Genomic DNA, 18,960 nt, shown 5'->3' on the forward strand with positions numbered 1-18,960 from the left:
TATCTTGTCTTGTGCAGACACAACTCTGCCTACTGAGTTCTGTCCTCATCCCTTTCCTGCTTGGGATTGTTATTCTTCCTGGGGGTCCTTTTTTCTCTTTGGAAAGAGGAGGAAAATGGCTAGAGACAGATCTTCTCTTCCTTCTTCTCCTAGCAGCTGCTTTTTTCCCCTTTTTCAGAAAATGGTGCCTGATAATGTGGCTGCCAAGGGACTGAACCTGCTCTAACGAGAACTGCACAGCCCATTAAACTTCAGAAGTCTACCTGTTAGCTAGGCAAATGGTCTGGATCCTGAAGAGTTCATCAGAGCCCTGCACTCCTCCAGATGCAGGTTCTGAGACAGGTAAAACAAAACTGGGATCTCATCCAGCCACAGTTTTGGCAAAATCAAAACTATCCTCAGTACTTGAGACAATTTTATAGAAAACTGGGCATCAGAAATACCTGGTTTCATACCTCTATACCAAAGATACTATTTTGCATTATTAAAATGGGATTAATTTAGTGATTTATAGGTAAAGAGAAACACCATATGAACTATCCTGTCCCCACGCAAACCTCTTAATAAAAGATGAAAATCTTTTCAACCAGCATGAGGTTGTGCAACCACTACAGGAGAACAACGAAATCGTGCTGGCAAGCGCTGACCTGACAGAAAGGATTACATTCATCTTTTGCATTGCTGGGTACTTGTTTCTACATCCTTTCTTGAAACAAAGACTTTCATGTCGTTTGTTTTCTTAACAGATTTTTGATGTTTTTGTCCTGAGACTTCAGGATTGCAACAAGAAAGTGAACCAGCAGGCGCTGGAGGTGCTGGCTTTGATAATACCCGTGCTCAGAGATGCCTTACACCCAGTGCTATTCTCTCTGGTATCAGCAGTCATCGACAACCTGAACTCCAAGCACTCGGGGATTTATGCTGCAGCTGTGAAAGCACTGGAAGCAGCCATTGCTCACCTAGGTAAGGCTGACCTCTGACATTGGCTCTCCTCAACTGCAGCTTTCTCCACCTTGGAGTTAAGTGAACACTGAGTCTGTTGATAGCTGTTGTCATCTGTGGAAGTATCCAGCTGCTGCAAGATGATTATGAAGTCCTGCCTGCATTCTCTCTACCCCAATCTGTTGTATGATGTTGTGATGTGCGGCTGAATGGATGCTGCTTATCACCTGGATCGTGTGTCTGATTATTAATTCAGTAGAGAGGACATTATAGGGATTATTTTAAGTTCCTGCCAGAAGAGCTTGAGGGAAGTGACTAACATCAGTCATGATTATTTTTCTTCCTTCCTCCTGGGAAACTGCATGCATTTTGCTCTTTCCTCTCGCTGGACTTTGTTCCACACCGTGGCAGTGGCAGCTCTCCTGAGCAGATGCGTCTGGCCCCTGCTGACCTCAATATGAAAAGTTTTGAACTCAGTTACTAATTTTGCAGTTTTAGGTAGCAGTTTAGCCATGTAAAGCCCAAATGAAGATGTCCTTTGGAATTCAAAGATTGAGACCTTGAATTTAGTACAATGCTGTTATGAAAGATCATAGCAGAGATCAGATGAAGGATGAAATGCTTGTTCCATAGTCAGCCTGGAGGTCTCCACGTGTGTGGGGTTAGAAATGCCTTGACTTCCTTCTTCCAGAAGTGTAAGCAGCCCATTATCGTCCCCTTTTCAGGATGCTTGAGCATGGGGCCACATATATACCTGCTGATGTAAAATATGTACCTGCAGTAGGGACAGGGTGAGGTCCCGATCTGCCCTGTGTCCTGAACCATGTCTTCTGCTGCCTGCCAGGGTCATGCTGAAGCTCTTGGGGATCGTCAGGCTTGCTTTGGCTGGGAGCACCTACCCTGCAGAGTGCACCTCCAGCCCATCCCCTATCGCTGTCCAAAAGCTATGTGTTTGCATGCCTTGGACTGGTAAATACAGTGGCATGTTCCTTCATTATTGATTTACCAATAAGTAGAAGAAATTGTGTTTGATTTAATAGAAATATAAAATCATAAGAAATAGTTAGTAAATTTTTTACTTGTTGTGGTTTGTATTAGCAACCGATTGCTGCTTTAAAATCACCTATACAGTCCCATACCAAGGCCGAAGAGATTGGTCATAATCATTTAGTAGAAACGTTTGGGACCTAGGTAACCAAATACAAACTGATCTGTAAGTTGATTTATAATATATATATATAGGACCAGGAGAATACAAGTAGTTGTCAAAGTTTAGGATTAACAGGAACTGGGGGAAACAACCGTAACAGTTTACAAGTACCTGCCAAGGAAACCGTGTCCTTGGGAATTATGTTTGTGTATGAAACTGTGTCCTTGGGAATTGTGTTTGTGTATGAAACTGTGTCCTTGGGAATTGTGTTTGTGTATGAAACTGTGTCCTTGGAAATTGTGTATGAGTAAGTTCTATATAAGATGCGTGATTTCAGTGCTTGGTGCGCGTTGTTGGTGAGAATACTCCCCTGCGCGCCCGGCCGTCAATAAAGAAGTGTCTGCTTATCTGCATCAAATTGGTGTTGATAAGTTCTTTATTCCGGATTTTCAGTAACAGTTTCTGGCGACCCAGATGGGACCTCGCTGAGAGAGACCGGAGGAGTCGGGGACCTGATGGGTTCCAGCCGGCACCAAGGATTTCTCGGGGATACCCATCAATCCCCGATCCGTAAGGCTCTTCGCGACGTTCCCTGGATTTTGGTAAGACACTTCTCTTTTGTATTAGGAGTGGGTTAGAGTCCCACCCTGTAAAGTGGGTTAGAGTCCCACTTAGGAGTGGGTTAGAGTCTCACCCTTGGAAAGTGGGTTAGAGTCCCCCACAGTGGGTTGGAGTCCCACTGTATAAGCCTGCCTGTCAGACGCGGCGAAAGCTGCGCAGGGTTGGGCTAGAGGATCCTCGTGTATTGGAAGCCTAGGCGTCTGCCCGTAAGACATAAGCGAAAGCTATTGCAGGGTTGGACAATTGTGGATTGGGAAACAAGAGAAGCTATATGCTATAGCGTTCTCAAAGGAAGTGCCTCTAACAAGAAGTTAGAAGTTTTACATGTGTTATATTGTAAAATTGTTTATTTTTTTGTAGAGTATTGTATAAGAATTTAAGAATTGTATAATATTGTGTTATATACCTTTGTATATAGTAACAGTTGTGGAAAGGTGTGAGTGTGAGTGTGCTTGTAAGTGTGAGACGTGCAATTGAGCACGAAGCGAGTGCGGAGTTCGGATCCGCGTTTCTGTTACTCCGCGAGGGGTGCAGCCGGAGAAGAACAAAGCGACAGATTTGAGTGATTGATTGTATATTGTATTGTAAAGTGATTTATTATGGCATCTAAGCTGACTCATTTGTTTAAAAGTAAAAGCATGGGTAATCTGGCCGTAAGTGACAAAGTTCCGAAAACTTCTCCGTTAGGATGTTTGTTAGCACATTGGGGAGATTTGCATGATGATTTGCGAAAGGGTCAGATGATTGAATATCGCAATCAGTGGTGGCCTCTGTATATTTTGGAAGATCAGGAAAAATGGCCTATGAATGGGACACTGAATTATAACACCATTCTGCAGTTAATGCTGTTCTGTAGAAGGGAAGGGAAATGGAGTGAAGTGCCATATGTTGATTTATTTTTCTATTTAAGACAGAGGAAAGATTGGCAGAAAGAATGTAAGTTGATTAGTAGGGATAATTTAGTAATGGCTATGACTTCTGACGATAAAAAGGTGAAAAAGTGTTGTTCAACACGTGAGTTGGGAAAAGATTCTTTAAAGAAAAGAATTGCTTCTGTTGAAAAGGATGAAGGGCCAGAATTAGATATATCCCCTCCGCGGAGAGAAAGACATCGGGGGTGAGAATATAGGGAACAGGTAGAGGAACCAGAGAGTAGTGGAATAGAGGATGTGGAGGAAGGGCCGTCTGAGATTGTAATTCATACTCCTGTCTCCCGAAGAACTCGGCAGCAGGTGCAAACAATAGCTCCTCTACGGCAGGGCGTTGGTAATGATGGGCCAGTGTATGTAAAAGTGCCGTTTTCAGTTACGGATTTGATGGCTTGGAAACAGGCAGCAGGTATATATATAGAGAAGATCCTGAAAGAGTAGGCAGAGTGGTAGATACTATAATCAGAACACAGAATCCGGACTGGAGTGATTTACAGGTGATCTTGGATAATTTACTGGATGATACAGAAAAGCAGATGGTATTAAAGACTGGCAAAGCACAGGTAGAAGTGGCTGTATTGAGTGGGACAACAGGTGGAACAGTAGAGCAGAATTTTCCATCTGGGGATCCGCAGTGGGATCCAAATAATGTAGAGCACAGAGAAAGACTGAATCGATACCAGAAATGGATTTTGTATGGAGTTAAACATGCCATGCCTAAGTCTCTGAATTGGTCTAAATTATATGAGGTGAGACAAGATAAGAATGAATCTCCCTCAGCGTTTCTGGAGAGATTGAAGGAAGCAGCCCGAAAATATACTGACTTAAGAGTAGAAACAGAGGCGGCTCAGATACAATTGGCTTTGATTTTTATGGGACAATCGGCACCAGATATAAGAAAGAAACTCCAGAAACTTGAAGGGGAGGATTCAAGGAGTTTGAATAAAATGCTAGAAGCAGCATGGAAAGTATATAACAACAGGGAAAAAGAGGAAAGGAAGACCAGAGAAAGTGGATTGTTGGCTGTAATGACAGGGACAGCAGGCAGAGGAAGGGGCAGAGGAAGAGGACGAGGAATTGGTGGAAGGGGAGGATTTATGAACTATGGTAATCAAAACTTTAATACCCCCTTAGGAGTGAATCAGTGTGCCTTTTGTAAACAAGAAGGACATTGGAAGAGAGACTGCCCAAGAAACGGGAATGCTCAGCAAGAAATAGCCAAATTGATGGTTTTAGATGACCGAAGGGGACTGGAGGGGAACCCAGCTGAGCCTCTGGTTGTAATTAAGCTGGGAGATAAAGAAGTTAAATTTTTAGTGGATACGGGAGCAACATTTTCGGTATTGAATACTTGTAAAGGAAAAATTGGAACAAAACCAGCAAACATAATAGGAGCAACAGGGAAGGAGGAAAATAGGCCATTTCTGCAACCCCTGGATTTAAAATTTGGAAATAAAATAATTACACATGAATTTTTGTATGTACCAGAAGGTCCGATACCCTTGTTAGGAAGGGATTTGTTATCCAAATTAAATGCACAGATTGTTTTTGAGGAAGGAGAACTTTTCTTGAAAATACCTGAATCAAAAACAGGAGAAATCCTGATGATACAGGAAAAAGTGAAAGAGCAGGAAATTCCACCAGAGGTGGATTCTGCAGTGATTCCTACAGTATGGGAAACAGATATTCCTGGCAAATCAAAATTGGCAGAGCCTGTGAAAATAGGTTTAAAAGAAGGTGCAGGGACAGTAAAAATTAAGCAATATCCAATCAAACCAGAAGTTAGACAGGAGCTGAAGAAATTAATTGATAAATTTTTGGAGTACAAAATTTTAGGAGAGTGTGAATTTGAGTATAATACTCTTATTCTACCAGTTAGAAACCCCTCGGGTGAATATAGGTTAGTGCAAGACTTGAGAGCAGTAAATCAAATAGTCAAGGACATATATCCTGTGGTGGCAAATCCTTAAACATTGTTAACAGCGTTAAAGGAGACTCATCAGTGGTTTACAGTGCTTGATTTAAAAGATGCTTTCTTTTGTATACCTTTGGAAAAGGAAAGCAGAAAATTGCTTGCTTTTGAGTGGGAAAATCCACAAACGGGACGAAAAATGCAGTTGACATGGACAAGACTACCCCAAGGATTTAAAAATAGCCCAACGATTTTTGGAAATCAGCTGGCAAAAGAGCTTGAAATTTGGAAACAGGATAAACCAAGGCCTGGACATTTACTTTTACAATATGTGGATGACATACTGGTTGCCACAGAAGAAAGATTTACCTGCATACAGGTAACAACAGACCTTTTAAATTTTCTGGGACTGAATGGGTACAAGGTGTCTCGGAAGAAAGCCCAAATAGCCTGCCAGACTGTGATTTATCTGGGCTTTGAAATTTCAAAAGGGCAGCGACAATTAGGAAAAGATCCCAAAGAAACTATTTGTAGTATACCTGAGCCGAAAAATATTCATGAACTCAGAGCGTTCTTGGGAATGGCGGGGTGGTGTCGCCTTTGGATCATGAACTACGGTCCAATAGCTAAACCATTGTATGAGGCCCAGAAAAACTTTCCTTTCGTATGGGGCCCACAACAGCAAAAGGCTTTTATGGCATTAAAACGCGCCTTAATGTCTGCACCTGCTTTAGGACTTCCGGATTTAACCAAAGATTTTCAGTTGTTTGTCCATAAGAGACAACGTCTGGCGTTGGGTGTGCTGACTCAGCGAATAGGAAGCTGGAAACGACCGGTCGGATACTTCTCCAAACAACTGGTCACAGTGAGTAAAGGGTGGCCGAACTGCCTTCGAGCAGTGGCTGCAACAGTGATGCTCATACAAGAAGCTCGGAAATTGACTTTGGGAAGAACAATAACAGTCTATGTCCCACACATGGTGATAACTGGTTTAGAACAAAAGGGGGGACATTGGCTGTCTCCGAGCCGGATGATGAAGTACCAGGTAATACTGACTGAACAAGATGATGTGATTCTAAAAACAACTAACCTGGTAAATCTTGCAGTGCTTTTAAGTTCCATACAGGAAGAAGGACAACTGGAACATGACTGCTTGGCTACTATTGAGTATGTTTATCCCAGTCGAGACGATTTGAAGGACGTACCATTGGAGCGACCAGACTGGGAACTGTATACAGATGGTAGCAGCTTTATGGAGCAAGGGGTCCGATACGCTGGATATGCGGTAAGAACAGACACCACAGTTATAGAAGCAAAGGCATTGACGGGTACCACATCAGCTCAGAAAGCAGAACTTATTGCTTTAATTCGAGCCTTAGAACTAAGTGAAAAGAAGAAAGTAAATATTTGGACAGACTCAAAGTATGCTTTTGGGGTAGTACATGTCCGTGGAGCTTTGTGGAAAGAAAGAGGATTATTGTCCTCCCAGCGATCAAACATTAAGCATCAAAATGAAATTTTACAATTATTACAAGCAGTTCAAACACCAGATCAAGTAGCAATCATGCACTGTAAAGCACATCAAATTGGGAACACAAAAGAAATTGTTGGAAATAATTTGGCTGACTGAATGGCAAAGAAAATAGCAAAGGAACGAGCATTCCAAATGGCATTAATTCCCTCCAAGACAGTAACCCTTCCTAGAGAAAAGCCAAAATATTCGGAGGAAGATGAGAAACTAGGTCAAGTTTTGGATGCCAAGAAAAAATTTAGCTGGATGGTGGATAACTCCTCATGGACGAGTAGTAGTTCCACCTTCATTAATGAGAGAAATAATACAAACCAAACATCAAGAATGTCATTGGGGAGCAGAAGCTCTAGTAACATCTTTACAAAAACAAGTTATATCAGTGAAAATGATGGACATGGCTAAATTAATAACTGCAAAATGTGAAGTATGTTTGAAAAATAATCCAGTGATCAAGAAAAGAGTTCAAATGGGTAGGTTAAAATCTGGTACGGAACCTGGAGATTATTGGCAAGCAGATTTTTCAGAATTACCTAGACAAAATGGGTATCGATACATCTTGGTGGGGGTTGATACTTTTACAGGATGGCCAGAAGCTTTTCCCTGTCGCACCACACAAGCAAAAGAAGTAGTAAAGTGGTTACTACGAGAAATAATTCCAAGATTTGGAGTTCCTATTGGAATTACCTCTGACAGAGGTCCACACTTTGTTGCAGAAGTAGTCCAAAATGTTAGCAAAATTTTGGGTATCACTTGGGACTTACATACTTCATGGAGGCCACAATCCAGTGGGAAAGTAGAAAGAATGAATCAAACTTTAAAGAGACAAATAAGCAAAATCTGTCAAGAAACTAATTTAAAATGGCCTCAAGCGCTTCCACTGGCATTGTTACGAATTAGAGTACAACCAAAAGGTGGAACCTCAGTCAGTCCTTATGAATTATTGTATGGGAAACCTTATGAATCCCCAGAACCAAATCCAAATATGCATGTGAAAGGGAAACAAGATGTGTATAACTATTTACTTTCTTTAGGAAAAACTTTGACTGCAATTCGGAGCGCAATACTGTGGAACAGACCATTATCCCTGGAAAACCCTGTGTATGACTTTCAACCAGGAGACTATGTCTATGTGAAGACGTGGACTTCCGAACCTCTGCAAGAACGCTGGAAGGGACCTTTCCAGATACTGTTAACCACCTTTACGGCTATCAAGATTGCAGAATCAGATGCTTGGATACACTATACCCGGGTGAAGAAGGCGCCCACTTCATGGAAGATTATTAGCCGTGATCCAAAGACTTATTTATACCAGTTTGTGATTATTCTCTTTGTGTTAGCTAGGCAGGTGACACTGGTGTGGACTGATTTGGTGGTGAGAAACAAAAGACAAGACACAGAACAACTGATTAACATTCCCAAAGAAATGTCTGAAGAAAATTTGATGTTAGGATTGATTAAGGGATTTGCCAATTTGCAGAATGTTACACAGATTACTGCTTGTTTACCAATACCAAGAGCAGTAAGTGAATCTATTCCTTGGGGAATTTCAACTGTGAATTTGACCAACCTGGAACATAAGAACTCCCTGGTGTTTTACTTGGGACGTACTTGGATTAAAGGTGTACTCGCAATTCTTCCTTCAATAGTAGATAAAGGTACTACACAAATAGAAAAGGAACATGTAGTACCATGGTGGAAGTGTGAAAAGGTGTATGATTGCAGCAACGCAGACTCAATAATTCAAAGAATTCCTCCCTTAGCAGCTGCTTTGAAGTTTGGTTGTTACTGTCGAGGTTTTCATAATAACCTCACTTTGACAAGTACATTTATACCCAGGAGAGGATACCTTTTTAGTTGTAAGAAATCTACCATTCAGAGTCCAGGACATTTAGTTTGGGCATTAAGTGATGGAACCTGGACAACTCACTTACCAGTAGATGGTAAGGTGAAACAAGTTACTTTAGGCCTGCCAACATTGTGTCCAAGTTGGAAGAAATCACCATTCAAAGGACCCTTAGAAGATTTAAGATTAAAACGAACCAAGAGGTCTGAAACAGATGATGACACATGGAATGAACCATCAACAGGAGTGAAAATTGGCTGGGCCTTAGAGTCCCTTTTGAACCCAATAGCTTCATATAGAAACAGGGAATGGCTCTATCAGTTAACAGGACAAGTAGAAAAATTGGCCAACGTCACAAGGAAAGGATTTAAAGAATTAAACATTCAATTACAGGCAACTTCCCGAATGACACTTCAGAATAGGATGGCATTAGACATGCTTCTGCCAAAGGAGCATGGAGCGTGTGGATCTCTCAAGGATAGCTTAGATCATTGCTGCATTCATATTCCTAATGTCACTCAGGATGTAGAGCATGATTTAGATCTCTTAGGCAAAATTGAAAAAGAAACAGAAACAATTCGAGAAGATATGTCCGAAGATTGGTTGGGAAAGATTTTTAGTGGATTAGGATAGAACCTGAGCTCTTGGCTGAAATCCCTAATCAAGACCTTGTTTTTGCTGTTAATTGTCTTTGTGATGATCATGTTAATTTATGCCTGTCTTAAAAGACAGTTTATTAATAGACTTGCAGCACACCAAAGGATTATGAGAGAAGTACCACATATGCCACCTGAATACAGTCCACGACCAAAATATGGTGAAACAAATACTAACTTTGAAAATGAAAATGAATAAAATGTGAAAGTATTGAAATAATTTTCAACACTTTCAAAGGGGGGAAATGTTATCGATTTACCAATAAGTAGAAGAAATTGTGTTTGATTTAATAGAAATATAAAATCATAAGAAATAGTAAAATTTTTACTTGTTGTGGTTTGTATTAGCAACTGATTGCTGCTTTAAAATCACCTATACAGTCCCATACCAAGGCCGAAGAGATTGGTCATAATCATTTAGTAGAAACGTTTGGGACCTAGGTAACCAAATACAAACTGATCTGTAAGTTGATTTATAATATATATATATAGGACCAGGAGAATACAAGTAGTTGTCAAAGTTTAGGATTAACAGGAACTGGGGGAAACAACCATAACAGTTTACAAGTACCTGCCAAGGAAACCGTGTCCTTGGGAATTGTGTTTGTGTATGAAACTGTGTCCTTGGGAATTGTGTTTGTGTATGAAACTGTGTCCTTGGGAATTGTATATGAGTAAGTTCTATATAAGATGTGTGATTTCAGTGCTTGGTGCGCATTGTTGGTGAGAATACTCCCCTGCGCGCCCGGCCGTCAATAAAGAAGTGTCTGCTTATCTGCATCAAATTGGTGTTGATAAGTTCTTTATTCTGGATTTTCGGTAACACCTTCATGGGTAGTACTACAGAAGTCTACGTTGGTGTCTTCATAGTTCATCAAAAGAGTTTTTTAACAGCTACTTTTTGGTCAGTGTATTTGGAATTGTTCCCTTGTGATCTGCTCTAGAAACTGATTGTACGCATGTGGGTAGGATGTATTTCTTAGAAGCTGTCCTGAAGTCAGCTCCCTGCTTTCCCTCACCTGCCACAGGTTTCAATTTGCCTTGATTTGGAGGCAGTAACCTAAAAAGAAGGGAGTCAGAAAAGCAGAAATGAAAGAACAGGAGTAAACTAGAACGGGATTATACTAAGATTTTTTTCTCTCACACCAGTTTTATGGTTGATATTGATGATTCACACCAGTGAGTACAGAAGGGTCTGATGGGGTTGGTTGCAGCCAGGGGACACGGTTGAAAACCAGACCCAAGTGTGTAGCAAGTGGTGTTCTCTGTGACTCGTAGGTTATTCTTAGGCACTTTATTTTAGGCAGCTGGATCCCCTGGAGAATCCAGCTGCAAGGATGTAGTGGAGAGGTGTTGACATTCACTGGTTTTCTTTTTGCACACATTTCCATTGTGTAGGGAGACTCAGACTGCTCTGTGTAGCTTGCTGGAGGTGTTTACGTCTGCCCACTGAAACCCCAGTGAAGTGTTTAACGTTTGGTGAGAGGAATCCAGGCCTGAATTTCCCTTTTGATCTTCTGGTGTAGATTCAGCAGCACACTGGCAATACTTGTGTTACCACTGTCATCGCTGCAGCTGTGACCAGAAGTTTGTGGTCCCTGGGGCTCTTCATGTGCTGTTCACTCCAGCTCTGACTTCTGTTGAAATGTGAGATGAGAGCTGGTGTGTGCATACCTAGGCATGCAAGGAATTTGGTTTTGGAAAGATGAATGCCATCAATAGAAGTGTTCACCAGGAGTGTTTTTACACTGATTAAAATCTACTATAGACAAGCAGGTTCCACATGAAGTGTTTGGGTTCTATGGTTGATGACAGGTTTGCGACTCACTCGTGTCATTTATGCCATATTTCAAAGGACCTGAATTCCTGCCAGCTGTAACTGGTGAGCTGGGTAACCAGCAACTGTGGTGATGCAGTCCTTATGCACCAGTTCCCAGACAGGCTTGACTGTGTGCCAGCGTTTCCCCAAAGTCCCAGGAGCCTTCGGCTCTACGCTGCTTGTCTGCTTTGGTGCAGAAGGAGCTGAACAATAAATCCTGGAGTACAGCTTTGCTAGAATTCAGGGACGAAGGGATTTTTGGAGGTTGTTTGGCCCCAATTTGACTTCCCAAATGAATTGCTTTGCTGTTGGCGTGAAGGGACACTGACCCATCAGAGCTTCTGCAGAACTGCTTTCTGGAAGGCTTTACATTACAGGCATTAGCTGGTCCCATCTATTTCCCGCCTTTCTTCTTTGTCTTCTTTTTATAAAAGGGAATTTATGATTTGCCAAGTTCATTTCTTTAGAACAAACAGGTATAAATCCAGCTGTAAATGATGGCTTGTTGCACATGTTGTTCTGCATGGGGCAAGATTGCTATAGCCAATAACTACATAGCCAAGGTCTGCTGTAAATTCCCTTGCCACGCAGATTTATGTCAGCTGTGAAAATGCAGCACTGGGTGAATATGCCTGAAAAATTTAGTGTTGAAGAGGCAGGTCTTAAAGGGGAATGAACAACTTCCTCCACACCAGCTGCTTTGTGAACTCAGTGAATTTGCTGACCCACCGCCTTTCCGTGTCCCAAGTATAGGTTTGTTCCCAATCATGAAGCGGGGAGAAGGGTGTGAGAGCTGTACTGCTTTTGGCCCTTACCCATTTTTTGTGGTGCCTGGTAGAAGGTTGGGGAAAAGTTGCAGAATCCTGCTAACAGAGGTTGTGGCAAACAGATCCCTTCAGGGTTTTGTATGGAGCTTTCTGTCATTCCCTTCTCACCAATTCTGAGAGAGCACTGTAAATTTTCCGTGCTGGTAGATGTCAGAACAGGAGCAAGGCACATCTGTCTCGCATCACACTGCCTTTACCCAGAGACACGTTCAAGCAAACAAGGTGGGATAGATTTTTTTGGTTCTGCTCATTTTTGTGAATGTTTGCAAAGATTCAAACAGGCAGCTGAATCTCAAATAATTCAAAATTCAATTAGTGGTGGAAAGAAGGCTCTACTGGAAAAATGCACAAGCGAAACCTTCCCACATGCTTTAAAATTGTCTGCCTTTACAATTGAAAATCAAGTGGCAAATGACAAACACCCCCCCCCCAGAACTCTAAAGGATTGTGCAGCGCTCGTAGCTTAGAATAAGTGAGCGCAATGTCTTGTCCCGTTGCTCCACTGAGTTTCATAGCTAAGAGCCCAGCTATTGCTTTGAGACTGGGTTGTCATGCCTCAGATTCTGAGGCTTCCTCGTTTATCACCTTTAATCATCCATGCAAAAATGCAAGCTGATTAGAAAATGCCTTGATCACTTGATGTAAAAACAAAACCAAACACTCAATAAAAAACCCAAAACAAAAACCCCCATCTCCAAGATAAAAATTCTACCTACAAACAAACTGATTTGCTTCCAAATAACTCCTGAATAATTTGTTTAGCTGGACTGTGACATTGGCTTGAATGTCTGCAGCTGAAGGCCACACACATTCCTTAGCTGTGACTTGGGAACCTATTCCCACTCAAGGGAGCCACCTTGTAGATGGGGGCAAATCAGCAAATCAAGCCCAACTGCAATGGGACCATGACGTAGATCTTGCTCTGCTCTGACATCTGTCTTACCCTGTTCTCTGTCATGAGAGAAATGCCCTTCAGATGGCCACTGCCTGACGCCAGGGTGCGGAATCAGGCCAGCAGCCTGAGTAGCTCCCGGAGGAACCAGCCCTCTACAAGAGGGGAAGGATGTTTCTCCTGTAGGTGTTAACGTAGCAAAGAGGGGGACACAGTGAAAGTGAGAGTGTGGAGAAGCAGATTCTTCTTTTGCTTTTATTGCAAATGCTGGGCTGCCTGTCCTGTAGCCAGCAGGTTTAGCTACTATGTAGTGCAGAGAATTAAAGCTGAGTTAATAAGAATTGAACTGCCTGCTGCCTTGTTTTCTCTAACAGCCATTAAAAGCTGCTCTGTCTTTAGGTCTCTCAAGGCAGCGAAAGTAATGGTTGGGTAAATTTGTTATTGACTCGAGCTTTACTGTTTCAAAATGCATGGGGCATTTGAAACCCTTAAATTGAAAGGTCAATAGTGCCTATATGCTTAGATTCCTAAAAACCAAGGAAACAAACAGTTCCCCCTCACCCGCCCAAAACCCAAGTGTTCCCCTGAAAATCTGTGTAGATCCTGATATTAATGATTAATTAACATTTTGTGCTCCTTCAAGATCTCCAGATGTCAGGGTGTTTTTTTCAAAGCAGCAGCTGTAAGGTAACTTTCTGGGGAGGAACAGCAAGTATGAAACTGTGTCTGCCAATGCTGCAAGTGTGTGAAGCAAAAAGTGAAGTGTTTAAAAAGGTGAATGAGAAGAGGGTAATTACCAAAGCAGAAGCTTAATTAGGATAGCGGGATCAGTTCTTTACTGCATGCTTGCAAGAAGATCATTAGGGTCTTCCTTTTTATATCTCATGCAGAAAGGAGCACTTAATAGCACAGTGCTACTTAAAACCACTTTGGGATTTGTCTCTGTAGCGGTTCACAAAGAAGTAGGTTGCTCGCTTTATCGGTGCCACTCCTGGTGACACTGCGAGGTATCGTAGCGCATCCCACGTGCGTTCTGCCTCCAAGAAAAGCTTTGCTTGGCTTATCGAAGCAGTAAGACGGGAGGCTTGCAGACCAATCCGGGCAACAGTTCATAAATTCAAACAAGACCCCAAATCAACAACAGGCAGCATAGGAAAACTAAAATACATATGATAGTCAAGTATTGGAAAATGAGTTTGTTTTCCAGTCTCTCTGCCAAGATCTGATTTGAGAGATGTTACAGGAGCCCCTGAGAGTGGATGGTGTTGGCAATAAGCAGTAATTCTCTGTTGTAAGAGTAACTTGGGAGTCTTGTCCATAGATCCCAACAGGTAACTTAAATCTTTAACACCAGCTTATCTTTAAAGTGTGAATGGATGTGTGGACTTCTGAGCCTTCTCACCCTTCTCCTTAGAGGAGGGAGGAGGTCACTTCTGCAAAGCTCCGGGACACAAAACCTTTTCACTGCTTACTTGGGACTTAAATTTTGAGGGCCCTCATGTGAAATGTTTAACATAGCTCCTTGTACAGCGGTCAACTTTGTATTTACAAATGTGAAATGAAAGCTTTTCTTTTTGAATTTAAAATCCCCCCAAGTAAGCTGGAAGGAGAGAAGAAGAAAAGAACTCAGAAAATGATTGGAATTTACTTTATTTTACAAAATGCAGTTACCTCTGCCGTTCCCCCTCCCCCTTTCTTTTTTTTCTTGTAACCTCAGCAGCGTGAGCAGAAAGAAATGTTTCTCTTTCAGATAACAGACTGATGCTGCAAGCTTTTGGCCACCGAGTGCGTTTCCTCAGCGGCCAGGCTCTGCTGGATGTCACAGAACATCTCTCAGGTATTGCCTGCTTCAGCTAATCTCCACTTCTAAATGAAGAAGTCTTCAGAGGGAACATTTAGAGGGAAAGCCTCTGAATAGACGGTGCAGTAGCTCATCAAACACTGGAAGGTTCTGAGCTTGTCTCTCCTGTGAGATACACGTAATAGGTGTATTTGGCAGGGGTTTGCCTGGCTGCTGCAGAGGTGTGCAGCATGTGAGATGAGGACAGCACTCGGGCTCCGGCGCTGAGCTCTCACTGGGGCATCTCAGGAGCTGCCTCCAGGAAAAAGAGGGGCTAAAAATACCCTGGCTGGCTCCTCTCTTTGAAGGACAGTACCGTAAATGTCATGGACCTGGAAGAGGTCCCTTTTCTAACGTGAACAACCATCCTTCAGAAAAAATTGTGGTCACTGGTATTTCTGACAATCAGTTTGGTTTGTCATCACAGGATTCTCATTTTTCTGTCGGAAACTTTTGACGCTGAGTTCTGCAGAGCCTGGGGGTCATAGCGTAGGTGAAAACTCAACACACATGTTACAGGCAAGGATTTTGCGCAAGGCAGAATTTGGGGACGGAGGGGCAGAAGCCCAACCCATTTAGCCCAACCCACTGAGGCTCCCTGCCCGTGTTGCAGATATGACATTGGACTCCGAGCATTTCAGGGTGTGCAAACAGTCTATTTCTATATCAGTGGTGCCCGACACACTACAAAGGCAGCTGATAATTGATTTAGAATAGTAGCTTGCTATGTCAGCAATAGCCAGGGAATGGAAAAAATGATAATCTCAATATATACTAGAAAAGACTATTTATACCCTTGCTTCAGTTAGGGCTGAATCCACTGCTAATTATGCCAGCATCTTTTAATCCAAGGTTTAATACACTTTGCTTCTTCATTATGAATCTCAAAAGGGCATGCTTAGCCATAGTGAATGTAGAAGGGCCTTTAAAGATCATTTGCATAAAGTAAATCTCCATAAACATCGAATTAGTTTTACAGTTATTTTAATCTTTTCTCAAATAAAGCATCTGAACATAAATTGGGACTGCTTTAGAGGGAGCAGATGTTCTCTCTACGATTTACTGGAAACAGAGAGCTCTGTCTCTTCTGAAGCTCCATAGTGACCGCTGTGTTTAATAGCATTTAAACTCAAATTAACTCCCATTTTAAAATAGGTACCATAACCCTTCTTAGCAGAATTGTTTTTAGGTACTTTCAGGAGCTGTTTAAAAGTTGATGACTTATGCTAGATTAACAGCATAGAGAAAATTGAGGTCCTTCCACTACAGAGTAAGAAATGGTTACTTTATAACAGAATCACATTAACGTTTCCACTGAAAAGAAAATAAGAACTCTGTCTCCAGACCATTTCAGATTTTGATCTCTCAGCAAAATCTGCCGTGCAAGGAGCCTATTGGTCATAAATTTTTGTTTGTATTCAATATAGTTCAGTTCAGAAAATGAGCTGAGAGCAGACTTCAGAGAGAATGAGAGGGAACGCTTGGGTTTTGTTAGATTTCAGCTCCCTGCGTAAGATTTTTTTCTATCTCTATATCCCTATTTCAGGGAACATTGTGAGGGTAAATGCCATTAAAATTGCGAGATGTCCAAATGCCATGGCAATGGGGTCTGGGTAATTATCTAAGACATCCTGACGTTTGAAACAGCTGTTCATTAGAAGCCACCAAGTATGAAGGGAAAAAACCTCAGGTTAGACCATTGTGCCAAAGACATCAGTTAGTCACTGATGTTTCTAATAAAACTGTCAAGTGGCACACATCTTTTGTGGGCTGGAGTTCTGAAGTGTGTTATTACACTGCCGTTTACTGTGTGCCACTGAGCAAAGGGAACTGCCAGATTAGACTGTTGGCATTTTTCATCAAAGGTCACCAAAAAAGTAATCATCCTTTTTATTAGAAATCTTTCAATTACCTCTCTAAGCTGCATTTCAGAATCTTCAGCAGCTGGTTTAGACAACTTCTGAATGGAAGGAAACAGCGATTTGACATTTTTGTCATTTGTAATGCAGAAGTGGATAGTGAAATGATTTACAAAATGTGTGTGATTCACTTTACTAAGTCTGTCACGGATGCAAAGCCTCTGATTTGGAAAAATTAAAGGTCCTCAGAGGTTGGTTGTTCTGTTCAGTGGATGATCAGCCACTGTTGCCTGTTTCTGGATCATCAGGCTCTTTGTGCTTGCTGATATTAGCCAGAAAAGGCTTCCAAGAGCCAAAAATAAAGGTAGGTTCTTGTTTGCATTAAGGTTGTTAAGAAGCTTGTCTCTCTCACTTGGCAGTGCTCGTGGCATCTCTTTATCCCTCGAAACCCCAAGCTGTCAAGCACTACGTCCTGCCCATACTCTGGTTCTTCCTGGGAAACAGAGCCCTGCCTGTCGGAAGCAGCAATGTCAGGGCTGTGGTTGCCAAGCTTGCAAAGACCCTCAACCAAGTGATGGGCTTGAGCCTGAGGGACCACGCCGCCACTCAGCCTCAGCATGTGGTGAAGAACCTCTGGAATGTTTTGGGCCTGAATATCAGGTGAAGACTTGGTGTGCTCCAGGGAGCTGATGGAGAGATGTGGAATGGCTGGAAATTGCCTATTAGTGATAAAATAGCAACGCATGTACTTTATTCTACTGTATAAATGGCTGTGTGTCCTTTAATAAAGTGGCATTAACGCGATCACATTGGTTGTATAAATTGTGTCCGGGACTTCCGCATCAGCAAGTGGTGCCCGAACAGGGACCCTCCTGTCGGTGCTCGCCCGAGCAAGAGAAGACAGCCCAGAGGGGGCAGAAGCAGCCGTAGCAGGCGCTGCCCCGGCGCCTGGGAAGACGCACGCGCAATCGTCGGGAATCTCGCCCTGATCAGGTGAGCGGCTGGGGAGGAGATGGGGTCCACGCTAAGCAGAGAAGAAGTGGCAGTGGTTAAGCTCCTCCAACATAGTCTCTGAGAGAGGAGCATCTTATGAGGAGGGAAACCTGAGGAAGTTGCTGTCATGGGCTCGGCAGCATGGATTAATCCCCTCAGTGAGCGCAGCCTTTGAATTAGCTACTTGGGAAAAGATCGGCACGGCACTGTGGGACGACATTAGCTCAGGCTCTAAAGACAGTGGGAAATTCTCCACCCTGTGGAGATTGATCCTAGAGACTCTGACAGAACTGAAAGCAGAACGGCAGACCCCCACCTCTGCTTTCGCTGCCTTGTCAGCAGAGGCAGAAAGCGCTGGCGCTCAGGATTCCGCTACTGCTGTGACGTTCGCGGGATCCCTGTTCCCCAAGGCGGCTCCTAAAAGGAGGGGCGGGGAAGCTTCATGCGCAGCACCCGTGTGGCAGGAAAGTCAAGAGCAAAAATCAACAGATTCACCACCGCTTGATTCCCCCCTTTCAAGCTCAAGGGAACAATCACCTGAGCACCCCACCCCGCTCCCGCTGCCTCCCGCCCGACCCCGCGCGCGCCGCCGCCTCGCCAAAGGAAGGCGCCGACCCACCCCTGCCCCCGTCCTCGCCTCCATCACCCCGATTGGTGCATGAACAATCTTGTTATGGTTCACAAGATCCACACTTGTGAGAACTAACGAGAAAACTAGAGCAACTTGAAATGCGAATGAAGGAATCAGCTCAGCCTATTCCTACGGCACCGCCGCCACCCCCTCTTCCTATTAACACCTTTTTTCATGACACTGGTGGGGAGGGTGGTTGGTCAGGGGGAAACAGTGGCAATCGGGCCGCTGGCTCAAATGGGAGGGGGGACACTGGGAGGCGCAGGTGGTAATGGTAATCCAGCACACTGATGGCAGGGAGTTATTCGGGATGCAATAATTGAGGGGCAGTTTAACGAGCTTGGACCAATGGTGTTTCTGGTAATAGTAACCCCACACAGCAATGAGTGGGAGGCCTGAGATTGGAAAATGATTAAGGAGGCAAAATTAGCAGTAGCACAATATGGGTTAAAATCACCATATACTAATTCAGTCATTCAGCATATTTTTACAGCAAATTTATTAACTCCGTATGA

The 18,960-nt window shown here is 43.0% G+C and overlaps 1 protein-coding gene across 1 annotated transcript in view; it reads left to right on the forward strand.

Annotated features, from left to right (window-relative positions):
• Positions 1-17,556, forward strand: part of LOC141921589 (TOG array regulator of axonemal microtubules protein 2-like) — a 43,481-nt gene extending 25,925 nt beyond the window's left edge. The window contains 3 exon segments of the mRNA XM_074820512.1: positions 747-963; positions 14,873-14,959; positions 17,241-17,556. Coding sequence (XP_074676613.1) covers positions 747-963; positions 14,873-14,959; positions 17,241-17,485 — 549 coding nt within the window. The 3' untranslated portion in view covers positions 17,486-17,556.
• Positions 17,557-18,960: the final 1,404 nt, after the last annotated feature.

This window comes from Strix aluco, chromosome 3 (genome assembly GCF_031877795.1).
Source record: "Strix aluco isolate bStrAlu1 chromosome 3, bStrAlu1.hap1, whole genome shotgun sequence".
In the NCBI taxonomy this organism is placed as follows: Eukaryota; Metazoa; Chordata; class Aves; order Strigiformes; family Strigidae; genus Strix; species Strix aluco.